Source organism: Ranitomeya variabilis, chromosome 6, assembly GCF_051348905.1.
Source record: "Ranitomeya variabilis isolate aRanVar5 chromosome 6, aRanVar5.hap1, whole genome shotgun sequence".
Lineage (NCBI taxonomy): Eukaryota > Metazoa > Chordata > Amphibia > Anura > Dendrobatidae > Ranitomeya > Ranitomeya variabilis.
This window is the reverse complement of record NC_135237.1, coordinates 17154859-17181630: the sequence shown is the minus strand read 5'-3', so window position 1 is coordinate 17181630 and position 26772 is coordinate 17154859. Positions and strand designations below refer to the sequence as shown.

At 45.5% G+C, this 26772-nt stretch overlaps 2 protein-coding genes across 3 annotated transcripts in view; one reads left to right on the top strand and one right to left on the bottom strand.

The window, feature by feature from the left end:
* Positions 1-5272, bottom strand: part of ATG9B (autophagy related 9B) — a 44168-nt gene extending 38896 nt beyond the window's left edge. The window contains exon 1 of one of the 2 annotated variants that reach the window (XM_077267967.1): positions 5164-5272. The gene's annotated coding sequence lies outside the window, so the exon portion shown is untranslated. The other variant, XM_077267966.1, reaches the window with a different exon arrangement.
* ABCB8 (ATP binding cassette subfamily B member 8) lies at positions 5257-26230 on the top strand. Its single transcript, XM_077267968.1, has 16 exons — positions 5257-5450; positions 5822-6152; positions 9887-10042; positions 12583-12677; positions 13888-13993; positions 14134-14295; positions 14368-14453; positions 14634-14731; positions 15012-15117; positions 15201-15234; positions 17386-17516; positions 17813-17907; positions 18012-18145; positions 18574-18721; positions 23429-23679; positions 25596-26230. The coding sequence occupies exons 1-16, from the start codon at positions 5398-5400 to the stop codon at positions 25686-25688; spliced, it is 2079 nt and encodes a 692-aa protein (XP_077124083.1). The 5' UTR covers positions 5257-5397; the 3' UTR covers positions 25689-26230.
* Positions 26231-26772: the final 542 nt, after the last annotated feature.

Sequence of the window (26772 nt, the reverse complement as noted above, 5' to 3'; positions counted from 1 at the left end):
ACGGTTGCGTCGGTCCGTCACCACCAAAAAACGTTGCATGTAACGTTTTTTGGTGCGTCGTGTCCGCCTTTTCCGACCGCGCATGCGCGGCCAGAACTCCGCCCCCTCTTCCCCACACATCACAATGGGGCAGCGGATGCGTTGAAAAACAGCATCCACTGCCCCCGTTGTGCGGCGCTTTCACTGCTTGCGTCGGTACGTCGCAACGACGCAATTCGTCGTGCGACGCTAGTGTGAAAGTAGCCTAAGCAGGGACACACATGGTTTCCTCAGCTCTGGATTCCTGCAGCAGCTGGGGAGATCTGTGTGTCCGGGGGAGGAGGAGGCAGCAGCAGCAGCAGGGGCCAGGGGAGAGGAGATCGCTGCATACCTGCCTGGGCTGAACGCTGAGTGCTGTGCACAAGGAGGACCTGTGTGATGTCAGGAGTGGGCGGGCTGGAGCATCACATGGCAGCTCAGAGACCTCCCTCTTCTTGACATCATCACAGGTCCTTCAGACTCCCCACTAGAATCTGCAGGCTTCCTCATAACCTGTGCTGTGGAAAGGCAACAAGAGGGAGGGCTCTGTGTGTGCAGTCATGGGATGCTTTTCACCTTACCACAGTGGCTGGCTGGCTGCCACAATTAAGAGGTTAGTCTTTACAAAACACAATAAAGCACTCTGCCACTCCTTTGGTGAACTATAACTCCCAGCATGTCAGGATCTGCAGGACATGCTGGGAGTTATAGTTCTCCCATGGGATTTTAAAGCAGCACTCCAGTGTTATTTTGCAGTGCTGGAGTGGTGCTTTCAATATAAGCCCTGTGCCCCCATTCTTATACTCACCCTCCAGCGTCTTCATACAGTACTTCACAGACACCACACTGGTCCCGCAGCTTCCAACATAATAACATACTATTATATATAATAACACCACATATAATAGTATGTTATTAAATATTTTACCACATTTTTTTGCTTCAAATATTTTTTTCCCTATTTTCCACCTCTAAAACCTGGGTGCGCCTTATAGTCCGGTGCATCTTATAGTCCGAAAAATACGGTAAATGTTTGACTAAGAGAGCAAAAACACTGAAGAGACAAAAAGTGAAAACCAAAATCTGTGTCAGTCTCAAAACTTTTGGCCACGACTGTACATTGGGGCAGCAGTAATAGTAATGGAGGCAGTGTGTAAAAACATTACTATGGGAGGGGCAGTATTACTAATGAGGGCACTGACATGGAGCATAAATACTATTACATATGGAAGGGTGGGAGTATTACTCATAGGAGTATTATTACTAATAGGGGCACGCTAGAGGAGTATTATTACTAATAGGGGCACGCTAGAGGAGTAGTGACTTGTGGGGATTCCCTAGCAACCAGGCAACCCCCACATGTACTCAGGCTGGCTAGCAGCCATAAATCATGCAGCTGCGTCGATAAAAAAGAAATCTCCGAGCACTAACAAATACTCGGAGATCACCCGAGTGTGCTCGGGAAACCCGAGCAACAAGTATACTCGCTCATCACTATAGAGGACTGTTATTACTCATAGGGACACTCTAGATGAGTAATATTACTAATAGGGCACTCTAAAGGAGTATTATTATTGGTGCACTCTAGAGGAGTGTTATTACTAATAATGGCACTTTAGAGGAGTAGTATTACTAATAAGGGCACTTTAAAGGAGTAATATTACAAATAAGGGTACTCTACGGGATTATTATTGCTAATAAGGGAACTATAGGGAAGTATTATTACTAATAGAGGCACTCTAGTGGAGTATTACTACTAATAAGAGCACTAGAAATGTATTATTACTAATAATGGCACTCTAGAGGATTAATATTAATAGGGGCAGCTTAGAGGAGTATTATTACCAATATAGGCACTCCAGAGTATTATAACTAATAGGGGAACTCTAGGGGAGTATTATTACTAAAAAAAAGGCACTATAGGGGAGTTTTATTACTAAAAGGGAAATCTATAAGAGAATTGCTACCAATAAGGGCACTCTAGAGGAGTATTATTAATAAGAGCACGCTAAAGAAGTATTACTGCTAGTAAGGGCACTCTAAAGGAGTTATATCACTAATATTAGTACTCTAGAAAAGTATTATTACTAATAGGGGCACTCTAGGGAGTATTATTACCAATAAGGGCATTCTAGAGGAGTATTATTACTGATAGGGGCACTCTAGAGGAGTATTATTACAAGTAGGGAAAGTCTAGAGGAGTATTATTACTAGTAGGGTTACTCTAGAGAAGTACTATTACTAGTAGGGCACTCTAGAGGAGTTTTATTACTGGTAGGGGCACTATAGAGGAGTTTGATTACTAGAAGGGAACTAGAGGAGTTTTTACTAGAAGGGACACTTTAGAAGTGTTATTACTAGTAGGGGCAGTCTAGAGGAGTATTATTACTATTATGGGCACTCTAGGGGAGTATTATTACCAATAAGGGCATTTTAGTGTATTATCACTAATGGGGGCAGTCTAGAGGAGTACTATTACTAGTAGAGGCACTCTAGTGGGGTATTATTACAAGTAGGGCCACTCTAGATGAGTATTACTAGTAGGGGAACTCTAGGGACATTTTATAACTAGTAGGGACACTCCGGATGAGTATTATTACTAGTAGAGGCATTCTAGATGAGTTTTATTAATAGTAATGGCACTCAAGAGGAGTTTTATTCCTAGTAGGGGCACTCTAGAGGAGTTGCATTACTAGAAGGGACACTGTAGAGGAGTTTTATTACTGGTAGGGGCACTCTACAGTATTATTACTAGTAGGGGCACTCTAGAGGAGTATTATTACTACTAGGAGCATTCTAGAGGAGTATTAAACCTAGAACTACCGATGGAGTCATTTTGACTCCTCGCTATTTTTATTTCTCTTCTGTGACTACATTTTTCTGAATTCCAGCTTGAGACTTGGTAATTTTTACTCATAAAGGATGCGAAAAAAAGATTTTGTGACAATAAATAATTTTGAGAAAAAAAAAGAGTACCTTTTTTTCAAAATTTACCTTTAATTACCAAAAGGAGTCATTTTGACTTCCTACTATATTATGCAAGTCTCTGTCGCTGAATGTTATTATTTCTTTTAGTTTTCATTTACTTGTATGTTAAGAATAAATGTTGGCTTTGACTTAGAATAATTAGCATTTTTGCAAATATGCTTGACATATACAGGACATCCGTCATTGAACCAGTGAACTCTCGAGTGGACTACATAATTTGTGTAGAATACGGCCTGCAGTTTTTCTAATTGCTCATATGGCTAGAAGAACTGCACTAAAGCTTGACAATATTCTTGCTATTTTGCATTCTATAAATTAAAGTTACAACAATACCAGGAGCAAGAAAGTAAAAATGAATGAAAACAAGCCAGGAGCCAAAATTACTCCATTTGGCAGTTCTAGGGGGTCACCAGTCCGGTAGTCCTACTGTTAATACTAATAGAGGAACTCTATGAGTATTATTACCAATAAGGGCACTCTAGAAATGTAGCATTACTAATAGGGGCACTCTAGAAGAGCATTATTACTAATAAGGGCACTCTAAATAAACATCACTAATAGTGGCACTCTAAAAATATTATTACTAAAAGGGAACTCTAATGCAGTAATATTACTAGTAGAGGCATGCTAGGAGTATTAATACTAATAGGGGCACTCTAGGGGAGTACTATTAGTAATAAGGCACTATAGAGGAGTATTACTACTATCAGGTTTACTGTAGAAAAGTATTATTACTAATAGGGCACTATAGAGGAGTATTATTACTATTAGGGGCACACTAGATGATTATTAAAACTAATAGGGGAACTAGAAGAGTATTAATACTAATAAGGGCACTCTAGGGAAGTATTACTTATAGGGGCACTCGAGTATTATTACTAGTAGGGACACTAGAGGAGTATTATTAAAAGGGGCATTCTAGAAGAGTATTATTGAGCACTCTGAGTATTATTACTAGCAAGGGAACTCTACAGGAGTATTATTACTAGTAGGGGCCATCTAGAAGAGTGTTATTACTAGTAGAGGCACTCTAGGAGTTTTTTTTTTACTAGAGGAGTATTATTACTAGTAAGGGCACTCTAGTTTTTTTTACTAGTAGGCACTCTAGAGGAGTATTATTACTAGTTGGGGCCCTCTAGAGTTTTATTACTAGTAGGGGAACTCTAGTGGAGTATTACTACTAGTAGGAGCACTCTAGAGGAGTATTATTACTAGTGGGGGGCACTCTAGTATTATTACTAGTAGGGGCACTCGAGTAGTATTACTAGTGGGGGGCACTCAAGAGGAGTAGTATTACTAGTGGGGGGCACTCAAGAGGAGTAGTATTACTAGTGGGGGGCACTCTAGTATTATTACTAGTAGGGGCACTCTAGAGGAGTAGTATTACTAGTGGGGGGCACTCTAGTATTATTATTAGTAGGGGCACTCTAAAGGAGTAGTATTACTAGTGGGGGGCACTCTAGTATTATTACTAGTAGGGGCACTCTAGAGGAGTAGTATTACTAGTGGGGGGCACTCTAGTATTATTACTAGTAGGGGCACTCTAAAGGAGTAGTATTACTAGTGGGGGGCACTCTAGTATTATTACTAGTGGGGGGCACTCAAGAGGAGTATTACTAGTGGGGGCCCTCTAGAGGAGTAGTATTAACAATAGGGCCCTGTAGAGGAGTTTTATTACTATGGAGGCCGTCTGGCAAACAAGAGGTGTGCAAACTGTAAAGCGCTGCGGAATATGTTAGCGCTATATAAAAATAAATATTATTATTTACAGCGGTATTTTCAGGGGGCTGCAGTTATCTTTGGGGCACAGTATTGGGGTCACAGCAGTGTAACGCTGCTCAGGGCACAACAATATGGCGGAAACGAAGCTATAAAATGTTATGAGGTGACACAAGTTCTGTCTGGAGAAGCGTCATGGCGGCACAAGCAGATGATGGCCCCTTGTATGTCATTATACACCCTGCTTGTACTGATAGCAGCAGGTTACAGAGGCACGTCTGCTGCGCCATCATTGGTGGAACCCATGTAATAATTCACCACAGAATGGCGACATTTTCCTGTCGGTTGTTGTTTCTCCCTCAGAAGTCTTCACCTCAACCTGAACTTTCCCGCCCTGAGGTCACATGACCCGCAGCACGCTGTCTGATTGGTGCTCACTGTGTGCAGTCCCCTCAGGGTCTCTGTGGCCCTCACACACCGTCTGGCCCCTCACACCGACTCCTCCACAGCGGTCCATTACCAGACAGGGGACACACCGGCCTTTAGATCAGCCACTAACCACTCCCCCTATGATCACATGATCAAAGTCCAACCAATCAGTGTGAGCCGGGAGCAGGGTAGTTGCCGGTGGGGGCGGAGCTCCGTGGAGGCTGCCGGTGTCCGCTGCCGGTCATGCTGCTGCACGTCTTGCAGGCCGGTCTCCGGCGCTGCCCGGGCCCCGTCAGGTAAGAACTGACGTCATACGCACATCCCGCAGGGAACTGTAGTTTCGACAACGAGTGAAAGACTACAACTCCCAGCATGCACTGAGAGGCCAACACTGAGTGTCCTTCCATGTGACCTAAACAGTGACAGAGGGGAACTACAAGTCCCATCAAGACCTGTAGAACTGCTACCTATACTTCCAGCTCCTCGTGACATGAGGATTTGTGAAGAACTACAAGGCTCAGCATGTTGCTGCTTATTCTATAGATATCTCTGCTTGCTGTCAGTGACTAGAAACCTCAGACCCGGAGGATTCCATGGGTTTCCATTCACTGACTGCAAGCAGAGGTGAAGATGATGGCCGCAGTGATCCCTGTGTCTTCTCTTCCAGGCTCCTGTCGCTGTCCTGCATCTCCCGCGCTCCTCCGTCAGCGCCACGTCTGCAGCTGTACGTCCCCCGCCTCCGAGAAGCCCCCCGCCTCCGAGAAGTCCCCCGCCTCCGAGATGCCCCCTGCCGCACCCCCAACAAGGGCAGGACGCTGGCGCTGCTGCTGGGCCCCACCTTTGCGGGGCTGTGGGGGAAGGTTGCACTGTGCCAGGTGGAGGTGCAGCGCCCCCCGCCTGTCCTGTCCGAGAGCCGCAGACCGGAGCCCGAGTTCTGCTGGAGAGAATTCTGGAAGCTTCTGCGGCCGCAACTCCTGGCACTGATGTCAGCCGTGATTGTAAGCGAGTGACGTCATATGTGAGCGCAGAATAATGAGTGCAGCTCTGGGGTATAATACAGGATGTAACTCAGGATCAGTAATGTAATGTATGTACACAGTGACTGCACCAGCAGAATAGTGAGCGCAGCTCTGGAGTATAATACAGGATGTAACTCAGGATCAGTAATGTAATGTATGTACACAGTGACTGCACCAGCAGAATAGTGAGTGCAGCTCTGGGGTATAATACAGGATGTAACTCAGGATCAGTAATGTAATGTATGTACACAGTGACTGCACCAGCAGAATAGTGAGTGCAGCTCTGGAGTATAATACAGGATGTAACTCAGGATCAGTAAGGCTACGTTCACATTTGCGTTGTGCGCCGCAGCGTCGTCGCCGCAACAAAACGCATGCGTCGTGCGGCCCTATCTTTAACATTGGGGCCGCATGTACATGCGTTGTCATGCGTTTTGGTGCGTCGTACGCCGCATGCGGCGTTAGGGCGCACCTGTCAGGGCGCGGCAAACGCAACATGTTGCATTTTTTTTGCGGCGCTGACTTTTTAAAAAATGCATGCGTCGTGTTTGCGTCGCTTTTGCGTCGTCGATGCGCCTTTTTTCCCATTGATTTGTATTGACAACGCAGACGACGCAAGTACTTGCGTCGTGGTGCGTTGTACGACGCATGCGTTTTCCAATAAATATGCAAAACATTGTATAGATTTTGAGAGGGGGCGCATGCGGCGCAAAACGCAGCGTTTTTTGTTCAAAACGCAACTGCGTTTTTGTTTGCGTTGTGCGTTGCGGCGCCGACGCTGCGGCGCACAACGCAAATGTGAACGTAGCCTAATGTAATGTATGTACACAGTGACTGCACCAGCAGAATAGTGAGTGCAGCTCTGGAGTATAATACAGGATGTAACTCAGGATCAGTAATGTAATGTATGTACACAGTGACTGCACCAGCAGAATAGTGAGTGCAGCTCTGGGGTATAATACAGGATGTAACTCAGGATCAGTAATGTAATGTATGTACACAGTGACTGCACCAGCAGAATAGTGAGTGCAGCTCTGGAGTATAATACAGGATGTAACTCAGGATCAGTAATGTAATGTATGTACACAGTGACTGCACCAGCAGAATAGTGAGTGCAGCTCTGGAGTATAATACAGGAAATAACTCAGGATCAGTAATGTATGTACACAGTGACTGCACCAGCAGAATAGTGAGTGCAGCTCTGGGGTATAATACAGGATGTAACTCAGGATCAGTAATGTAATGTATGTACACAGTGACTGCACCAGCAGAATAGTGAGTGCAGCTCTGGAGTATAATACAGGAAATAACTCAGGATCAGTAATGTATGTACACAGTGACTGCACCAGCAGAATAGTGAGTGCAGCTCTGGGGTATAATACAGGATGTAACTCAGGATCAGTAATGTATGTACACAGTGACTGCACCAGCAGAATAGTGAGTGCAGCTCTGGGGTATAATACAGGATGTAACTCAGGATCAGTAATGTAATGTATGTACACAGTGACTGCACCAGCAGAATAGTGAGTGCAGCTCTGGGGTATAATACAGGATGTAGCTCAGGATCAGTAATGTAATGTATGTACACAGTGACTGCACCAGCAGAATAGTGAGTGCAGCTCTGGAGTATAATACAGGATGTAACTCAGGATCAGTAATATAATGTATGTACACAGTGACTGCATCAGCAGAATAGTGAGTGCAGCTCTGGGGTATAATACAGGATGTAACTCAGGATCAGTAATGTAATGTATGTACACAGTGACTGCACCAGCAGAATAGTGAGTGCAGCTCTGGGGTATAATACAGGATGTAACTCAGGATATGTAATGTATGTACACGGTGACTCCACCAGCAGAATAGTGAGTGCAGCTCTGGGGTATAATACAGGAGGTAACTCAGGATTAGTAATGTAATGTATGTACACAGTGACTGCACCAGCAGAATAGTGAGTGCAGCTCTGGGGTATAATACAGGAGGTAACTCAGGATCAGTAATGTAATGTATGTACACAGTGACTGCACCAGCAGAATAGTGAGTGCGGCTCTGGAGTATAATACAGGATGTAACTCAGGATCAGTAATGTAATGTATGTACACAGTGACTGCACCAGCAGAATAGTGAGTGCAGCTCTGGAGTATAATACAGGATGTAACTCAGGATCAGTAATGTAATGTATGTACACAGTGACTGCACCAGCAGAATAGTGAGTGCAGCTCTGGAGTATAATACAGGATGTAACTCAGGATCAGTAATGTAATGTATGTGCACAGTGACTGCACCAGCAGAATAGTGAGTGCAGCTCTGGAGTATAATACAGGAAATAACTCAGGATCAGTAATGTATGTACACAGTGACTGCACCAGCAGAATAGTGAGTGCAGCTCTGGGGTATAATACAGGATGTAACTCAGGATCAGTAATGTATGTACACAGTGACTGCACCAGCAGAATAGTGAGTGCAGCTCTGGGGTATAATACAGGATGTAACTCAGGATCAGTAATGTATGTACACAGTGACTGCACCAGCAGAATAGTGAGTGCAGCTCTGGGGTATAATACAGGATGTAACTCAGGATATGTAATGTATGTACACGGTGACTCCACCAGCAGAATAGTGAGTGCAGCTCTGGGGTATAATACAGGAGGTAACTCAGGATTAGTAATGTATGTACACAGTGACTGCACCAGCAGAATAGTGAGTGCAGCTCTGGGGTATAATACAGGAGGTAACTCAGGATCAGTAATGTAATGTATGTACACAGTGACTGCACCAGCAGAATAGTGAGTGCAGCTCTGGAGTATAATACAGGAAATAACTCAGGATCAGTAATGTATGTACACAGTGACTGCACCAGCAGAATAGTGAGTGCAGCTCTGGGGTATAATACAGGATGTAACTCAGGATCAGTAATGTAATGTATGTACACAGTGACTGCTCCAGCAGAATAGTGAGTGCAGCTCTGGGGTATAATACAGGATGTACCTCAGGATCAGTAATGTATGTACACAGTGACTGCACCAGCAGAATAGTGAGTGCAGCTCTGGAGTATAATACAGGATGTAACTCAGGATCAGTAATGTAATGTATGTACACAGTGACTGCACCAGCAGAATAGTGAGTGCAGCTCTGGAGTATAATACAGGAGGTAACTCAGGATCAGTAATGTATGTACACAGTGACTGCACCAGCAGAATAGTGAGTGCAGCTCTGGAGTATAATACAGGAGGTAACTCAGGATCAGTAATGTATGTACACAGTGACTGCACCAGCAGAATAGTGAGTGCAGCTCTGGGGTATAATACAGGATGTAACTCAGGATCAGTAATGTAATGTATGTACACAGTGACTGCACCAGCAGAATAGTGAGTGCAGCTCTGGGGTATAATACAGGATGTAACTCCGGATCAGTAATGTAATGTATGTACACAGTGACTGCACCAGCAGAATAATGAGGGCAGCTCTGGAGTATAATACAGGATGTAACTTAGGATCAGTAATGTAATGTATGTGCACAGTGACTGCACCAGCAGAATAGTGAGTGCAGCTCTGGAGGAGGGCAGTGTATAATTGTGTACAGTCTTTATATGGTGGATATTTAGATCCTGCATCTCCTGTTGCCTCCTGTGCAGTCAATTTCCTCCTTTATCAGACAGTTTTGCTGGATCCGTTGTTGATCTGTGATTCCGTCCGTCTCCGTCTTTTTTTCTCAGTTGGCTTTTGGGGCGGCGTTGCTGAATATTCAGATCCCGCTCATTCTTGGGGAGCTGGTGAATGTCGTTGCCCGTTACACAAGGGAGCATGTGGGGAACTACCTCCGAGAAATCCGCGTTCCGGCTGTGAAGCTGCTGTCTTTGTATGCAGCCCAGGTAAGGGCCTCCCGGGACCGGTCCTACAGGCTGACGGAAGAGCTGACCATCTATAGGTTCTGCCGTTATTTAGCTCCTGTAGTCGCCATTGGGATGTTCCCAATACACCTGGAACTATAGGTTGGTTCGCCCTCTGGTGGTCATTGGCGGCATTGCAGGAATCAGCACTATTGTGAGAATGAGTGGCATTTCCCTCTGTCACGTATCCTACCGTGCTGCCACCAATTAGTCACGTACCCGCTCTCAGCACGCGACTTGGGGTTGCGCCTGGAAGGGCTAATCTATCTCCCCTCTCTCAGTCCAGCATTCAACCTCTATCCTATGCTGTAATGGGAGCATAAATCACACACCGACCCAGGCCACACACCTGCTGATACACACTACCACCACTCACCGAACACACAGGCGATGAGTCCCAGAAATATTACTACCACTGTCTGCCACTCATAAGGCTCACACACCTCAGGCTATGGATTCTTTAGAACATACAAGGTTCAACTTGTTAAAGTTTTATGCTTTAATACAAAAAGGTACAGTGCGTACAATAAAGAAAAAGGTATAAAAGATGGTAATAAAAAGACACACAAATATGCAAAACAGTTATAAAAATAAAAAGGAGAAAACTTACAGAAATAGCTAACTTTATAGTCTGCTTTCTGCTCCCTGAGGGGGGAATGGATGGACTAGATCACATCAGTTTGGCTGCCATCAATCTGTGAACACTATTCTATGAGAATTCTTTCTCTTAACTGAGTGGTTCTCACTTTTTTCTTGGCCGTATATCTGAGTATCTTGACATATGTACATGTATGTTATTTTATATTTTTGAGTATTTAAACATCTTTATAATCCTTTAGGTATATTCCTTCTCACTTGTTAAGAACACGATTCTATGTATACAGGCCTGATTTATAGAGTCACCCTGGAGCTCAGATTTCTAGACCAGCCTCTCAGCTTAATATTATAATTGCTTGTTTTTTCATTGAAACTTTTATTAAACGATGACCCAAAATTATTATTAAACAGAAAACTAAACCAAAACTAATTTATACAAAATCTTTATTACAAAACTAGGATAAATAAACCGACACACCTTATTAAAAAACCCTTCTATATGAGACTGGGTTTACAAACTGGCCTGTATGTTCAAAAGCAAAGAAGGTGGAACACCTACCTCACATATGGTACCTACACATCCCTAGGGTACCCCCTACCTATCTGCGGAGGTTGGCACCCTCTTGGACGCAATGTGGCGCCCCCGCTCCTCGACGGCTGACCCTAGGTGCCCTGTGGGTCCCTAATAAATAAATTTGTTCATGGACACCACATACTCGCCCACACCTGGGGCCCAACCTAATATAAACAAAACAGATGCCAGATGATATTACACCAAAGTGCCACAATGACAAAAAAACAATTTGCTGCCTCAAAAGGCTAAGTTTGATAACATGTGGCACACATGACCGTCTATTCTAAACCTCCTTCACTGGCTATTATACCCTTATGCGCCCCTGCCCAGATTACCCTGCCTAACAGCGGAGGTTGGCACCCTCTTGAACGCAAAGTGGCGCCCCCGCTCCTCGGCGGCTATCCCTTATAGACCCTAGGCAGTTCCCTATAGACAAATGAGACTGCTCAGGGAAAGTGCCTATGGGGCTGTACTAGTGGGCTACAATGGAAGCATAGGTATATGACAATTATAAGAAAAATGCACAGTGAATTAACCCCAATATCCATATGCCATGTATCAACTCCGTTGGTAAATTATCACAAGCAAAGGAGATGTACTACTCTCTATATATTAAAGGCGCATGAATTCAGTGACAATTTTGTTAAAGTATACACATGGTGAACATCAAAGAACAAATAATTAAAAATCTGATACACTTATCTGTGCTCAGATCTCGCCTCTGAGGCCATACATGAACATACAGGCCAGTTTGTAAACCCAGTCTCATATAGAAGGGTTTTTTAATAAGGTGTGTCGGTTTATTTATCCTAGTTTTGTAATAAAGATTTTGTATAAATTAGTTTTGGTTTAGTTTTTTGTTTTTTCATTGGCCCATGGCCGCTCCACCAATGAATATATTATTTTCTCTGAAATTCTTGGTGTAAAGTTTCCCAGAGATAGATAGTGTCAGGCTGTAATTGGCATCTCTCTTCAAAAGAGCAAGGAGGTGTGAAATGTTTCCCCTCCTTCCTGGTTCCCAGCAGATCCCCTGTCGAGATTGGAGACAGTAGCCTGCTTGCTCAGGATACCATAAGTTGTGACCTTTGTGAGACCTGCAGTTTCAGGGCAGATGTTAAACTACTGCTGGTCACACATATAAACCTATACATATTTCACTACAAACATACATTTATACCTATACATATTTCACTATATCCTCTGTTTTTACTATGTATTAGACCATCCTATAAATGATATTAAGACGTCTGAGTTATTGTCATCATCACTGTTTGCAGGCATTTCCCTTTCTGACTAGTAGATTATGTATTATTATATATGTACATTACTGACTCTTGTTTGCATCCCTCAGGGATTACTGACCTGCGGTTACATCATTCTGCTGTCTCGAGTCGGGGAACAAGTGGCCGGGAGTATGAGGAAGGCTTTGTTCACTTCTCTTCTACAGTGAGTGTTGTGTGCGGACTCGTCCTGTGTCCGGCGTAATGTCATCTAATAGCAGATCATTATATCCATAGGTCCGGTCAGCTATGTAGTGCTGGGGTATTCTACTCCAACATGGCGGCCGTCTCTCCAGAGCTCCTGAGCCCCCCATGTGACACAATGGCGAGTGCAGATGGGTTGCCATGAAATGCAGCCCTCTTTTGAAGGTTTCCATGTCTGGCATGGATTTATTCAGACCAGTTATTTTACAATAAACCACAGTATTAAATGTAAAAAAAAAATACTAAAAAATATTCAAGAAAAATGTTAAATATTAAGTCAGTCACTTTTTCACAAATATAATTGCAAAATGTAAAACAATAAAATACTTATTTGGAATTACCGCTTGGGTAAATGCTCACACTAATAAAATCTAAAAAAAAATCGAAAATACCAGAATTGACTTATTTTGATGCCGCATTAATCCCCCAAATACAAAAACACTAAAAATGTGGAGTGTACCTCAATATTACCATCAGCTCCGCACGCAACACACGAGCCGTCGCACAACTCCATCCATGGGGAGATAAAAAAAAGTTGTGAATATCAGGAAATACTTTTTTTCGTTTGTTTACAAAGTTCTGATATTTTTTCATCCACTAAAGTATAGAAAACACCGGACACGTTTGGTGTCGCCGTAATCGCACCGACCTGGAGAATCACGATCTCGGGTGATTTTTACCGTACACTGAACACCATAAATACAAAACCCAAGAAACAACGATTGAATTGTAGTTATTTGTTCATCATTTTGCCTCAATTAGAATTTTTCCAATTTTCCAGCACATTATACGGTAAAGTGAATGCTGTCAGTCACAATTATAACTTTTTCCGTCAAAAAACAATCCATCACATGGACATAAAAATAAAAACTTATGTCTCTTGGATGAAGAGCAGGGAAAACAAAATTGCAAAAAGATGTAAAATAGCCTAGTCTTTAAGGGGTTAATGAAAAGTTTCTAATTTTCTAATTCCTCTCTATTTCCGAGATCTCTGCTTGCTGTCAGTGATGCAAGGGAATCATCCAGGGGCTAAAAACCCCAACCTGATCTAGTTCTGCTGACACAGCTTAGGGTTTGTCACAATGTGTCGGTGTAGATAAACACAGCAGCAGCACAAAGATGCCCCGGACTGCAGGTTAATGCTTTTCTGATCTTCTTTTTTTCTGCCACAGTCAGGATGTAGCTTTCTTTGATGCTCAGAAGACTGGACTTCTAGTAAATCGTCTCACCTCCGACGTCCAAGAGTTCAAGTCCGCCTTTAAGCAAGTGATATCCCAGGTGAGCCGGTGCGGGGTGTCTTATCCTAATCGGTAACAGACGGGTGCAGGAACACAATGTGATGCAATATAAATCTGATGCCGTTCTGGGTCTTTAGAAAGCCTTGTGGAATCCCTAATGGCTACTTTAATGACTTCTAGGGCCTCAGGAACATCACCCAGACGTTCGGCTGCTTCGTATCCCTCTATTACATCTCCCCAAAGCTGACGGGCCTCCTGGTGGTGGTGATGCCCTTGCTGGTGGGAGCTGGGGCCGTCATCGGCTCCTTTCTGCGCAGATTGTCACGTCGGGCCCAGGAGCAGGTGGGAGGCCCCTCCATGGATATAACCTACATTCGTGACATCAGTCGTGTGAACAATGTATTGTATTTGCAGATTGCAAAAGCGACGGGTGTGGCGGACGAGGCGATAGGAAATGTGCGCACGGTGAGAGCGTTCGCCATGGAAGACCGCGAGGTGGAGTGAGTGTTGGAGAGCGCAGCATTACACTAATTATCTGCTGAAGTCTTGTAATTCCAGGTGCTGGGTCACTGTGGACCGCCATATAGTGCCCCAGCTTTCCCAGATAAGGATGTACCTAGGTATGACATGATAGTGCTCTGCTCCTGGCGTCCTGTGACGTGTCTCCTCCATCCACGCAGGTTGTACTCTGCCGAGGTGGACAAGTCGGCTCAGATGAATGAAGTCCTGGGTGTTGGCATCGCCGTATTCCAGGGTCTCTCCAACGTCGCTCTGAACTGTAAGTTACACTCAGGGGTGCAGTATGGTCCGTAGGCAGCGGGAGGCGCTGCTGATGTGACTGCCTTTACCAGGTATCGGCAGTCCTGCACGCATCCTAGTAATTAAAGCCTGACTAGCCGCCATCGATACCATTTCAGCAGCGCCTCCTGCCTCTGAAGATGGAAGTGAGAGACGTAGAATAGTAAATAATATGTACGGATCCCAGTGTGGGGTCTGCAGAGCTGTATACATTATATGAGACCCCCTGTCGCACACTGATCCTCTCTGCTTTTCTCCAGGTATTGTCCTGGGAACCATATTTGCCGGCGGTTCTTTAATGGCAGGAAATGAACTCTCAGCCGGGGACCTCATGTCCTTTTTGGTGGCTTCTCAGACCGTACAGAGGTTTGTCCGCCGTGTACTTGTATGTCAAAGATCGGCGCAGCGACGTTTGTACCTCCTCACTGTCTTTATTTTATTTTACACAGGTCTATGGCAAACACCTCGGTTCTGTTTGGACAGGTGAGCATGATGGGAATCGAGGTCTGTAGAGGTGGGAATAAGAAAAAACGGAAGGATCCCTGAATCCCCCGTTATACTAAACTATTGCATCATACTAGAGCTGGTGCAAGATCCGGTCCAGCGCTATGTCATAATCTTGGGCCGCTGGACGGGATTCCTGAGAACCGCCTCATCTGTTGCTCATTTTTTGATTAGTCAGTCTGGGGCAATGTCACATGTGTTGATGTCAGCCCAGTCCGGCTAATCAAAGTTGGAGTCGTGGATTGTCAGGTAAAAGGTGGATCTCAGGGCTCCCGTCCGGCGGCCACAGATTACTGACATGAATGCTTCACCGGATCTTGCAAATGGATTCGCACCAAATTTCATGAGGACCATACAGTTCCTGCGATCCGCCATGGTACTGCATCATGGCTATGGTGCCAGCAATGGAGCTGTCTGTAATATATACTGCATCAATGCTGGCCACAGCGTCTAAGTGGTTAACAGAAGGAGGGGGCTTCACCCTATTCCCCACCTTATCGCCTCCATGTGATTATCATAGCTGCACGTTGCAGTATAACAACGAAAAACATAAAACATTATCCTGATTAAAAAAAAGTGTCCATAATTAGCGTCACCGCATCCGGGAACTATAGAATTATCACATTATAAAAAAACCCCAATGGTGAACACTGTACAAAATACCAGAATTGCTGTTTCTTGGTAATCCCACCAAATATACCCCAAACTGGTAAGGATAAAAAAATAATCCCGCAAACAAACAAAAAACATTGCACAATTCAATAAGAATGTTGCGGCTCAATATTAAAAAAAAAAAAAAAAAAAAAAAAAAGGTTTTATTGTGCAAAAAATGGCAAAACATAAAAAATTATAGAGCACACAGCGAACGGTGCAAAATGGAAAAAAGAAAAGGCTGGAGGAAATATTACTTTTTAAAAAAGAGAAAAAAAAAAATCTTCCCCAATTTATAAAAGAACGAGCGCTCTTATAGCCATCACCGGGGGACGCTCTTATAGCCACTTCATCACCGGGAGGCGCTTTTATGGCCACGTCATCACCGGGGGACGCTCTTATGGCCACGTCATCACCGGGGGACGCTCTTATGGTAATCACCAGGGGGTGCTCTTATGGCCATCACCAGGGAGCGCTCTTATGGTAATCACCGGGGGGCGCTCTTATGGCCACGTCATCACTGGAGGACACTCTTATGGCCACGTCATCACCGGGGGGACGCTCTTATGGCCACGTCATCACTGGAGGACACTCTTATGGCCACGTCATCACCGGGGGACGCTCTTATGGCCACGTCATCACCGGGGGACGCTCTTATGGTAATCACCAGGGGGTGCTCTTATGGCCATCACCAGGGAGCGCTCTTATGGTAATCACCGGGGGGCGCTCTTATGGCCACGTCATCACCGGGGGGACGCTCTTATGGCCACGTCATCACTGGAGGACACTCTTATGGCCACGTCATCACCGGGGGACGCTCTTATGGCCACATCATCACTGGGGGACGCTCTTATGGTAATCACCGGGGGGGTGCTCTTATGGCCATCACCATGGGGCGCTCTTATGGTAATCACCGGGGGGCGCTCTTATGGCCACGTCATCACTGGAGGACACTCTTATGGCCACGTCATCACCGGGGGGACGCTCTTATGGCCACGTCATCACTGGAGGACACTCTTATGGCCACGTCATCACCGGGGGACGCTCTTATGGCCACGTCATCACCGGGGGACGCTCTTATGGTAATCACCAGGGGGTGCTCTTATGGCCATCACCAGGGAGCGCTCTTATGGTAATCACCGGGGGGCGCTCTTATGGCCACGTCATCACCGGGGGGACGCTCTTATGGCCACGTCATCACTGGAGGACACTCTTATGGCCACGTCATCACCGGGGGACGCTCTTATGGCCACATCATCACTGGGGGACGCTCTTATGGTAATCACCGGGGGGGTGCTCTTATGGCCATCACCATGGGGCGCTCTTATGGTAATCACCGGGGGGCGCTCTTATGGCCACTTCATCACGGGGGGGCGCTCTTTCTAGCTTTTATGATGGACGTAGGCTGAAATTTTTCATATTTGCAAACCTTTTTAGTAATAGTCCCCTCCATTTATAGGATGTATTTCTGTCTCTTAGGTGGTCCGGGGTCTTAGTGCAGGGGGCCGAGTCTTTGAGTTCATGCGTTTGCAGCCAGAGATCCCGCTCAGAGGAGGGAAGAAACTTCCTCAGCTGACGGGAGAAATCCACTTCAGTAATGTCTCCTTCAGGTAAGATCTGGAGGTTTAGCAATGTCGGTAAGGTGGTCTTATACTCCGTACAGTGAGGGGGATTCGTCCACAAAGATGGTGCAAGCTCTGGAGCTTTAGTAAATCTCTGGTGGTGTCTGGTACTGCAGCTCCTTTACATGGAAGTGGATGGAGCCGAGCTGCAATACCACACACAACCTGTGGATGACGCTGTCTTGATCTTCTATTTCTGAGCGACCCCTTTAATAATTCACTGACTGGCGAGGGCAGGAGGGAGACGGATAAGGCTCCACAATAATACACCTCCGCTTCTCCAGTTATCCCACTCGGCCAGGACAAGAAGTCTTGAGTGGATTTGACCTGTACGTTCCCCCTGGTAAGACGGTGGCCATCGTGGGACAGTCAGGGGGAGGTAAGAACAGAAGAGTGACGGAGACCCCTTTCTTTTGGAAGGTTACATAGTTTCCTTCCCTCTGTACAATGTTTATTCTGACCGTTGTTTGTGCTGGGATTTAGGGAAGTCCACGGTGGCGGCACTGGTGGAGCGATTCTACGACCCCAGCATGGGTGCGGTGGAGCTGGACGGAGTCGACATCCGATTACTGGACCCCTCGTGGTTAAGAGGAGAGGTCATCGGATTCATTAATCAGGTGAGAGACAGATCGGATACTCCGGCAAGGGCCCGATAATGGTCAGACGGGTACGTTATATTCTGCCCCGACGGATGACGGCAACGAAGAAGTTACCCCGGTCTGTAAGTGACAGCGGAGGTCACTGCTCCGTAATAAGGAGAGCGACGAGCCAACCGGTCTGTAATAAGGAGGGAGGCGAGACGACTGCTCTGCAATAAGGAGGGAGACGAGCCGACTGCTCTGTAATAAGGTGATGGAGGAGAACGGGGCGGTGTACTGAGCCGGCAGATACGGTGACTGCTGTAATGAGGATGCAGAGGAGCTCGGGAACTTCTCATAGTTTGGGGGCCTCACTGTTCTCGGGTCACAGAGGAACCGACTGCGGGGTCTTGTAGAGACATAGTGCAGACATCGCTGCTTATTGTCCCCTCTCTCCTGTCACTCAGGAACCTGTTCTCTTTGGAACAAGCATCATGGAGAATATTCGCTTTGGACGACCAGACGCCAGTGACGCTGAGGTCCAAGAAGCTGCGAAACTGGCAAATGCCGATGACTTTATCCGTAACTTTCCAGATGGATATAATACACTGCTAGGTGAGTCGTTCCTCCTTTCTCAAAGAGCAGCTCCTACTATAAGCACGGCCCCCCTATTATAAGCACAGCCCCCTATTGTAAGCATGGCCCTTATTATAAGCAGTGTCCCCTATTATAAGCACAGTGTCCCTTATTATAAGCACTGTGTCCCCTATTGTAAAGACGGCCCCTATATTATAAGCAGTGTCCCCTATTATATGCACAGCCCCTATTATAAAGATGGTGTCCCCTATTATAAAGATGGTGTCCCCTAGTATATTCACAGCCCCTATTATAAAGATGGCGTTCCCTATTATAAAGATGGTGTCTCCTGTTATAAAGATGGTATCCTCTACTATATTCACAGCCCCTATTATAAACATGGTGTCCCCTATTATAAAGATGGTGTCCCCTACTACATTCACAGCCCCTATTATAAAGATGGTGTCCCCTATTATAAGCACAGCCCCTATTATAAAGATGGCGTCTACTATTATAAAGATGGCATTCCCTATTATAAAGGTGGTGTCCCATATTATATGCACAGTCCCTATTATAAAGATGGTGTCCCCTATTATATGCACAGCCCCTATTATAAAGATGGTGTCCCCTACTACATTCACAGCCCCTATTATAAAGATGGTGTTCCCTATTATAAGCACAGCCCCTATTATAAAGTTGGCGTCTCCTATTATAAAGATGGCGTTCCCTATTATAAAGGTGGTGTCCCCTATTATATGCACAGTCCCTATTATAAAGATGGTGTCCCCTATTATATGCACAGCCCCTATTATAAAGATGGTGTCCCCTATTATATTCACAGCCCCTATTATAAAGATGGCGTCCCCTATTATAAAGATGGTGTCCCTATTATAAAGATGGCAGGCCCCTATTATAAAGATGGTGTCCCCTATTATAAAGATGGTGTCCCCTATTATAAAGATGGCGGCCCCTATTATAAAGATGGCAGCCCCTATTATAAAGATGGCGTTCCCTATTATAAAGATGGCGGCCCCTATTTTAAAGATGGTGTCCCCAATTATAAAGATGGCGTTCCCTATTATAAAGATGGCGGGCCCCTATTATAAAGATGGTGTCCCCTATTATAAAGATGGTGTCCCCTATTATAAAGATGGTGTCCGCTATTATAAAGATGGTGTCCCCTATTATAAAGATGGCGGGCCCCTATTATAAAGATGGTGTCCCCTATTATAAAGATGACGGCCCCTATTATAAAGATGACGGCCCCTATTCTAAAGATGGTGTCCCCTATTATAAAGATGGCGGGCCCATATTATAAAGATGACGGCCCCTATTATAAAGATGGCGGGCCCCTATTATAAAGATGGCGGGCCCCTATTATAAAGATGGTGTCCTCTATTATAAAGATGGTGTCCCCTATTATAAAGATGGTGTCCCCTATTATAAAGATGGTGCCCCCTATTATAAAGATGGTGTCACCTATTATAAAGATGGCGGGCCCCTATTATAAAGATGGCGGGCCCCTATTATAAAGATGGCAGCCCCTATTATAAAGATGGCGGCCCCTATTTTAAAGATGGTGTCCCCAATTATAAAGATGGTGTCCCCTATTATAAAGATGGCGGCCTCTATTTTAAAGATGGCGGGCCCCTATTATAAAGATGGTGTCCCCTATTATAAAGATGACGGCCCCTATTATAAAGATGGCGGGCCCCTATTATAAAGATGGCGGGCCCCTATTATAAAGATGGCGGGCCCCTATTATAAAGATGGTGTCCCCTATTATAAAGATGGCGGGCCCCTATTATAAAGATGGCGGGCCCCTATTATAAAGATGGTGTCCCCTATTATAAAGATGACGGCCCCTATTATAAAGATGACGGCCCCTATTATAAAGATGGCGGGCCCCTATTATAAAGATGGCGGGCCCCTATTATAAAGATGGCGGGCCCCTATTATAAAGATGGCGGGCCCCTATTATAAAGATGGCGGGCCCCTATTATAAAGATGGTGTCCCCTATTATAAAGATGACGGCCCCTATTATAAAGATGGTGTCCCCTATTATAAAGATGGTATCCCCTATGATTAGCACAGCCTGTATTATAAGTGCGCCCATTACTCTGCCCTCCCCGCACATACCCGCACATACCCTGACACTTGGCACGTTGCAGAAATGCGACAAGATGGTAGCGGAGCCTCGTGCTCTGTAATGAGGTAGCAGAGGAGTTTCATCGCTGTTCATTAGGGTAAGAGAGGAGCAGATCTGACACATTGTGAAAATACATAGTGAAAAACCAGCACTTTACAGTCGTTGCCTTCATGCAATTTTACATCAAAGCATAACAATTAGTTTAAAAAGAAAGTCGAGCGAAATTCACGTCAGTTGTTAAAGCTTTGACCCCAGAAGAAACGTACAACCCACAAAATAAGTAAAAAAGTTCAAAACATGCGGTGTTCGTACATTCACATATCGGCACAGTCTCCAAAAGGCCAAATACCAGTAAACTTCCAAGGCAAACAAGCTGCCTGATTTGGCGCAGGGTTAATTATATGTGCAGTAACTCACACCTTAATCTTTAGAAAAAAGCCCCCTTTATATGTGACAATCATAGAGCACATATCCTCTCTGGGGTTACAGGAGGAAGGATGACAGTAAGAGGGGTGATAACATAAAGAAAAGCTCTTGTTCTTCTTCCCTTTGTGTCGGAAGAGGTAGTACAGGAGGAAGGATGACAGTAAGAGGGGTGACACCATGAAGAAAAGCTCTTGTTCTTCCCTTTGGGTCAGAAGAGGTAGTACAGGAGGAAGGATGACAGTAAGAGGGGTGACACCATGAAGAAAAGCTCTTGTTCCTCTTCCCTTTGTGTCAGAAGAGGTAGTACAGGAGGAAGGATGACAGTAAGAGGGGTGACAACATGAAGAAAAGCTCTTGTTCCTCTTCCCTTTGTGTCAGGAGAGGTAGTACAGGAGGAAGGATGACAGTAAGAGGGGGGACACCATGAAGAAAATCTCTTGTTCCTCTTCCCTTTGTGTCGGAAGAGGTAGTACAGGAGGAAGGATGATAGTAAGAGGGGTGACACCATGAAGAAAAGCTCTTGTTCTTCCCTTTGGGTCAGAAGAGGTAGTACAGGTGGAAGGATGACAGTAAGAGGGGTGACACCATGAAGAAAAGCTCTTGTTCCTCTTCCCTTTGGATTACAGGAGGAAGGATGATGGTAAGAGGGATGATAATATGAAGGAAATCTCTTGTTCCTCTTCCCTTTGTGTCAGAAGAGGTAGTACAGGAGGAAGGATGACAGTAAGAGGGGTGACACCATGAAGAAAAGCTCTTGTTCCTCTTCCCTTTGGGTCACAGGAGGCAGTACAGGAGGAAGGATAACAGTAAGAGGGATGATAATATGAGGGAAATCTCTTGTTCCTCTTCCCTTTGTGTCAGAAGAGGCAGTACAGGAGGAAGGATGATGGTAAGAGGGGTGACACCATGAAGAAAAGCTCTTATTCCTCTTCCCTTTGGGTCACAGGAGGCAGTACAGGAGGAAGGATGACAGTAAGAGGGATGATAATATGAGGGAAATCTCTTGTTCCTCTTCCCTTTGTGTCAGAAGAGGCAGTACAGGAGGAAGGATGATGGTAAGAGGGGTGACACCATGAAGAAAAGCTCTTATTCCTCTTCTCTTTGGGTCGCAGGAGGCAGTACAGGAGGAAGGATGACAGTAAGAGGGGTGACACCATGAAGAAAAGCTCTTATTCCTCTTCTCTTTGGGTCGCAGGAGGCAGTACAGGAGGAAGGATGACAGTAAGAGAGGTGACACCATGAAGAAAAGCTCTTGTTCCTCTTCCCTTTGTGTCAGAACGGGCAGTACAGGAGGAAGGATGAGGGTGATAATGTGAAGAGAAGTTCCTGTATTTACCCTGGGGTTGTGTAGGCCGTACAGAGGGACAGATGACAGTAAGGGTACCTTTACACAGTGCAATTTTGATCGCTACGACGGCACGATTTGTGACGTTCCAGCGATGCATTTACGATATCGTTGTGTCTGACACGCTACTGCGATCCGGATCCCCGCTGAGAATCGTACGTCGTAGCAGATCGTTTGAAACTTTCTTTCGTCGTCTAGTGTCCCGCTGTGGCGGCATGATTGCATTGTGTGACACAGGTTGTATACGATGTGCGCACAGTAACCGACGGCTTCTACATCGCAAATACGTCATGAAATTATCGCTCCAGCGCTGTGTATTGCAACGTGTGACCGCAGTCTACGACGCTGGAGCGATAATCATACGACGCTGCAACGTCACGAATCGTGCCGTCGTAGCGATCAAAATTGCACTGTGTAAAGGTACCCTAACTGGCTGTAATTGATGAGGGTGATAGCACGAGGATAAGTTCCTGTATTTACCCTGGGGTTGTGTAGGCCGTACAGAGGGACTGATGACAGTAACTGGCTGTAATTGATGAGGGTGATAGCACGAGGATAAGTTCCTGTATTTACCCTGGGGTTGTGTAGGCCGTACAGAGGGACAGATGACAGTAACTGGCTGTAATTGATGAGGGTGATAACACGAGGATAAGTTCCTGTATTTACCCTGGGGTTGTGTAGGCCGTACAGAGGGACAGATGACAGTAACTGGCTGTAATTGATAAGGGTGATAACATGAGGATAAGTTCCTGTATACTGCGTCCTTGTCCTTGTGATACGTGTCACATAATTTATTTTTTCGGACCCATTTCTCTTGACTGACAGGTGAGCGTGGAGTCACCCTCTCCGGAGGTCAGAAGCAGCGGGTGGCCATCGCCCGCGCTCTCCTCAAAGACCCCCGGATATTAATCTTAGATGAAGCCACAAGTGCGCTGGACGCAGAGTCTGAGAGGATGGTGCAGATGGCGCTGGATCGTGCTTCCTCCGGCCGCACCGTCTTGGTCATTGCCCACCGGCTCAGCACCATTGCAGATGCCGATATCATCGTGGTCTTATCAAAGGGCCGTATCGTGGAGGTGAGCCCACAGTCCTTACTTAAAGGGGTTGTCCAGGGTGGTGATTTTGTCGCGCTATCTTGAAGATAGGACATCAGTATCGTATGGGCGGGTGTCAGACACCCCCACTGATCAGTTATCAGCGACCAGGTGTACCCCACTGTCCTGACTCTGCAGAGCAGGGGCTCAGCTCCTATCCACTTTAATGAGAGCGTTACAGATCCTCTCCACACACTGCTGCCCTGGACGGCCCTGTGACAAAGAGTGAGGTCCTTTATTGTGTCACTGCCAATGGGGATCTATGTGCTGGGTGCTGTCATGTATCTGCACACTGATCTCTACAGCTGTCTGTATACAGGAGAGGAGCTCCATGCTGATGCCAGATCTTCAGTACTGAGTGCAGGAGAGGAGCTCCTTGGTGTTCTCATACCTTCATTATAATGTACAGGAAAGGAGCTTCATGCTGATGTCTAGTCCCTAATATTGTGTAAAGGAGAGGAGCTTTGTGATGTCAAGTTTTCATTATTACATACAGGAGAGAAGCTCCATGCTAATGTCATATTATTTTAGTCTACATAGGAAAGGAGCTGCTTGCTTGTCTAAGCCTCATTGCATACAGGAGAGGAGCTGCTTGCTTGTGTCTCATCATCATAACCATACACACAAGAGAAGCTGCTTGCCTGTGTCGGAGCTTCATTACATACAGAAGAGGAGCTGCTTGTTTGTGTCTGATCCCCATTACTATACACACCAGAGGAGCTGCTTACTTTTGTCTGATCCTCATTACATATAGGAGAGGAGCTGCTTGCTTGTGTGTTATACTCATTACCATACACACGAGAGGAGCTGCTTACTTTTGTCTGATCCTCATTATATATAGGAGAGGAGCTGCTGGCTTGTGTCTGAGCTTCATTATATACAGGAGAGGAGCTGCATACTTTTATCTAATCATTACATACAGGAGAGGAGCTGCTTACTTTTGTCAGATCCTCATTACATACAGGATAGGAGTTGCTTGCTTGTGTCTGAGCCTCGTTACATAGAAGAGAGGAGCTGCTTTCTTGTGTATCAGCTTCATTACATACAGGGGAAGATCTGTTCGCTTGTGTCTGATCCTCATTATACACAGGAGAGGAGCTGCTCGCTTGTGTCTGATCCTCATTACATACAGGAGAGGAGCTGCTCGTTTGTGTCTGATCCTCGTTACATACAGGAGAGGAGCTGCTCGCTTGTGTCTGATCCTCATTATACGCAGGAGAGAAGCTGCTAGCTTGTGTCTGAGACTCGTTACAGGAGAGGAGCTGCTCGCTTGTGTCTGATCCTCATTATACGCAGGAGAGAAGCTACTCGCTTGTGTCTGATCCTCGTTACATACAGGAGAGGAGCTGCTCGCTTGTGTCTGAGCCTCATTATACGCAGGAGATAAGCTGCTTGCTTGTGTCTGAGACTCGTTACATACAGGAGAGGAGCTGCTCGCTTGTGTCTGATCCTTGTTACATACAGGAGAGGAGCTGCTCGCTTGTGTCTGATCCTCGTTACATACAGGAGAGGAGCTGCTCGCTTGTGTCTGATCCTTGTTGCATACAGGAGAGGAGCTGCTCGCTTGTGTCTGATCCTCGTTACATACAGGAGAGGAGCTGCTCGCTTGTGTCTGAGCCGCATTACATACAGGAGAGGAGCTGCTCGCTTGTGTCTGAGCCTCGTTACATACAGGAGAGGAGCTGCTCGCTTGTGTCTGAGCCTCATTACGTACAGGAAAGGAGCTGCTTGCTTGTGTCTGATCCTCATTATACACAGGAGAGGAGCTGCTCGCTTGTGTCTGATCCTTGTTACATGCAGGAGAGGAGCTGCTCGCTTGTGTCTGAGCCTCGTTACGTACAGAAGAGGAGCTGCTTGCTTGTTTCTGTGTAATGAAGCTGCTTCTCTTTTATTCTCAGAGTGGGACGCACCGCGAGCTGCTGCGGACGGGCGGTCTGTACGCAGAGCTTATTCGGAGGCAAAGCCAGGACCCCCTAGGACACAACACATAGAAGACCTTAAAAACCCGAAAATACAGCTGAAGGCCATGAAACCAGCACAAAGCCACCAGAAGACCATAACCAGGAGGCAGACGAGACCCCAGCCTGCTGCAGAACCTCATTTCTGTATACAGGAGTGAAGGTCCCGGCTGATACCAGCTGTCAATCACTACGTACAGGAGAGGAGCTGCATACACCATACAGGACCACACTCCAGACTGAGCTCATGTCCTAATGCATTTATACGGAGATCTTCGATTTCTGTATAGGAGAGAAGTGTCCTATAATGTGAGACTTGCAGGCAGGAGAGGAGCTCCACACTGATAGCAGCTGTGCATTACAGGCTGGAGAATGGAAAAAAACTTGACAATTTGCAGTCACATGACCAAGGTCTGGGGTCGACTAAAAGCTGAGAGGAGCCCCCTGTTCACATCAGATGCTAATCCCAACATGTGGTGTAAGAGCTGCTACATAGAGGAGAGGAGCTGCGCTCAGGTCTCTGCTGCTACTCACAGTTTACATAAACAAGAGAGATTGTCAAATTATCTGGACACTGAATCTGCATATGGTGACTCATCTGTAACCTCATATAGTGCGGGTGTATGTATGCATGTGTGTGTGTGTATATATATATATATATATATATATATATATATATATATATATATATATATATATATATATATATATACACAGTGGGGCAAAAAAGTATTTAGTCAGTCAGCAATAGTGCAAGTTCCACCACTTAAAAAGATGAGAGGCGTCTGTAATTTACATCATAGGTAGACCTCAACTATGGGAGACAAACTGAGAAAAAAAAATCCAGAAAATCACATTGTCTGTTTTTTTATCGTTTTATTTGCATATTATGGTGGAAAATAAGTATTTGGTCAGAAACAAAATTTCATCTCAATACTTTGTAATATATCCTTTGTTGGCAATGACAGAGGTCAAACGTTTTCTGTAAGTCTTCACAAGGTTGCCACACACTGTTGTTGGTATGTTGGCCCATTCCTCCATGCAGATCTCCTCTAGAGCAGTGATGTTTTTGGCTTTTCGCTTGGCAACACGGACTTTCAACTCCCTCCAAAGGTTT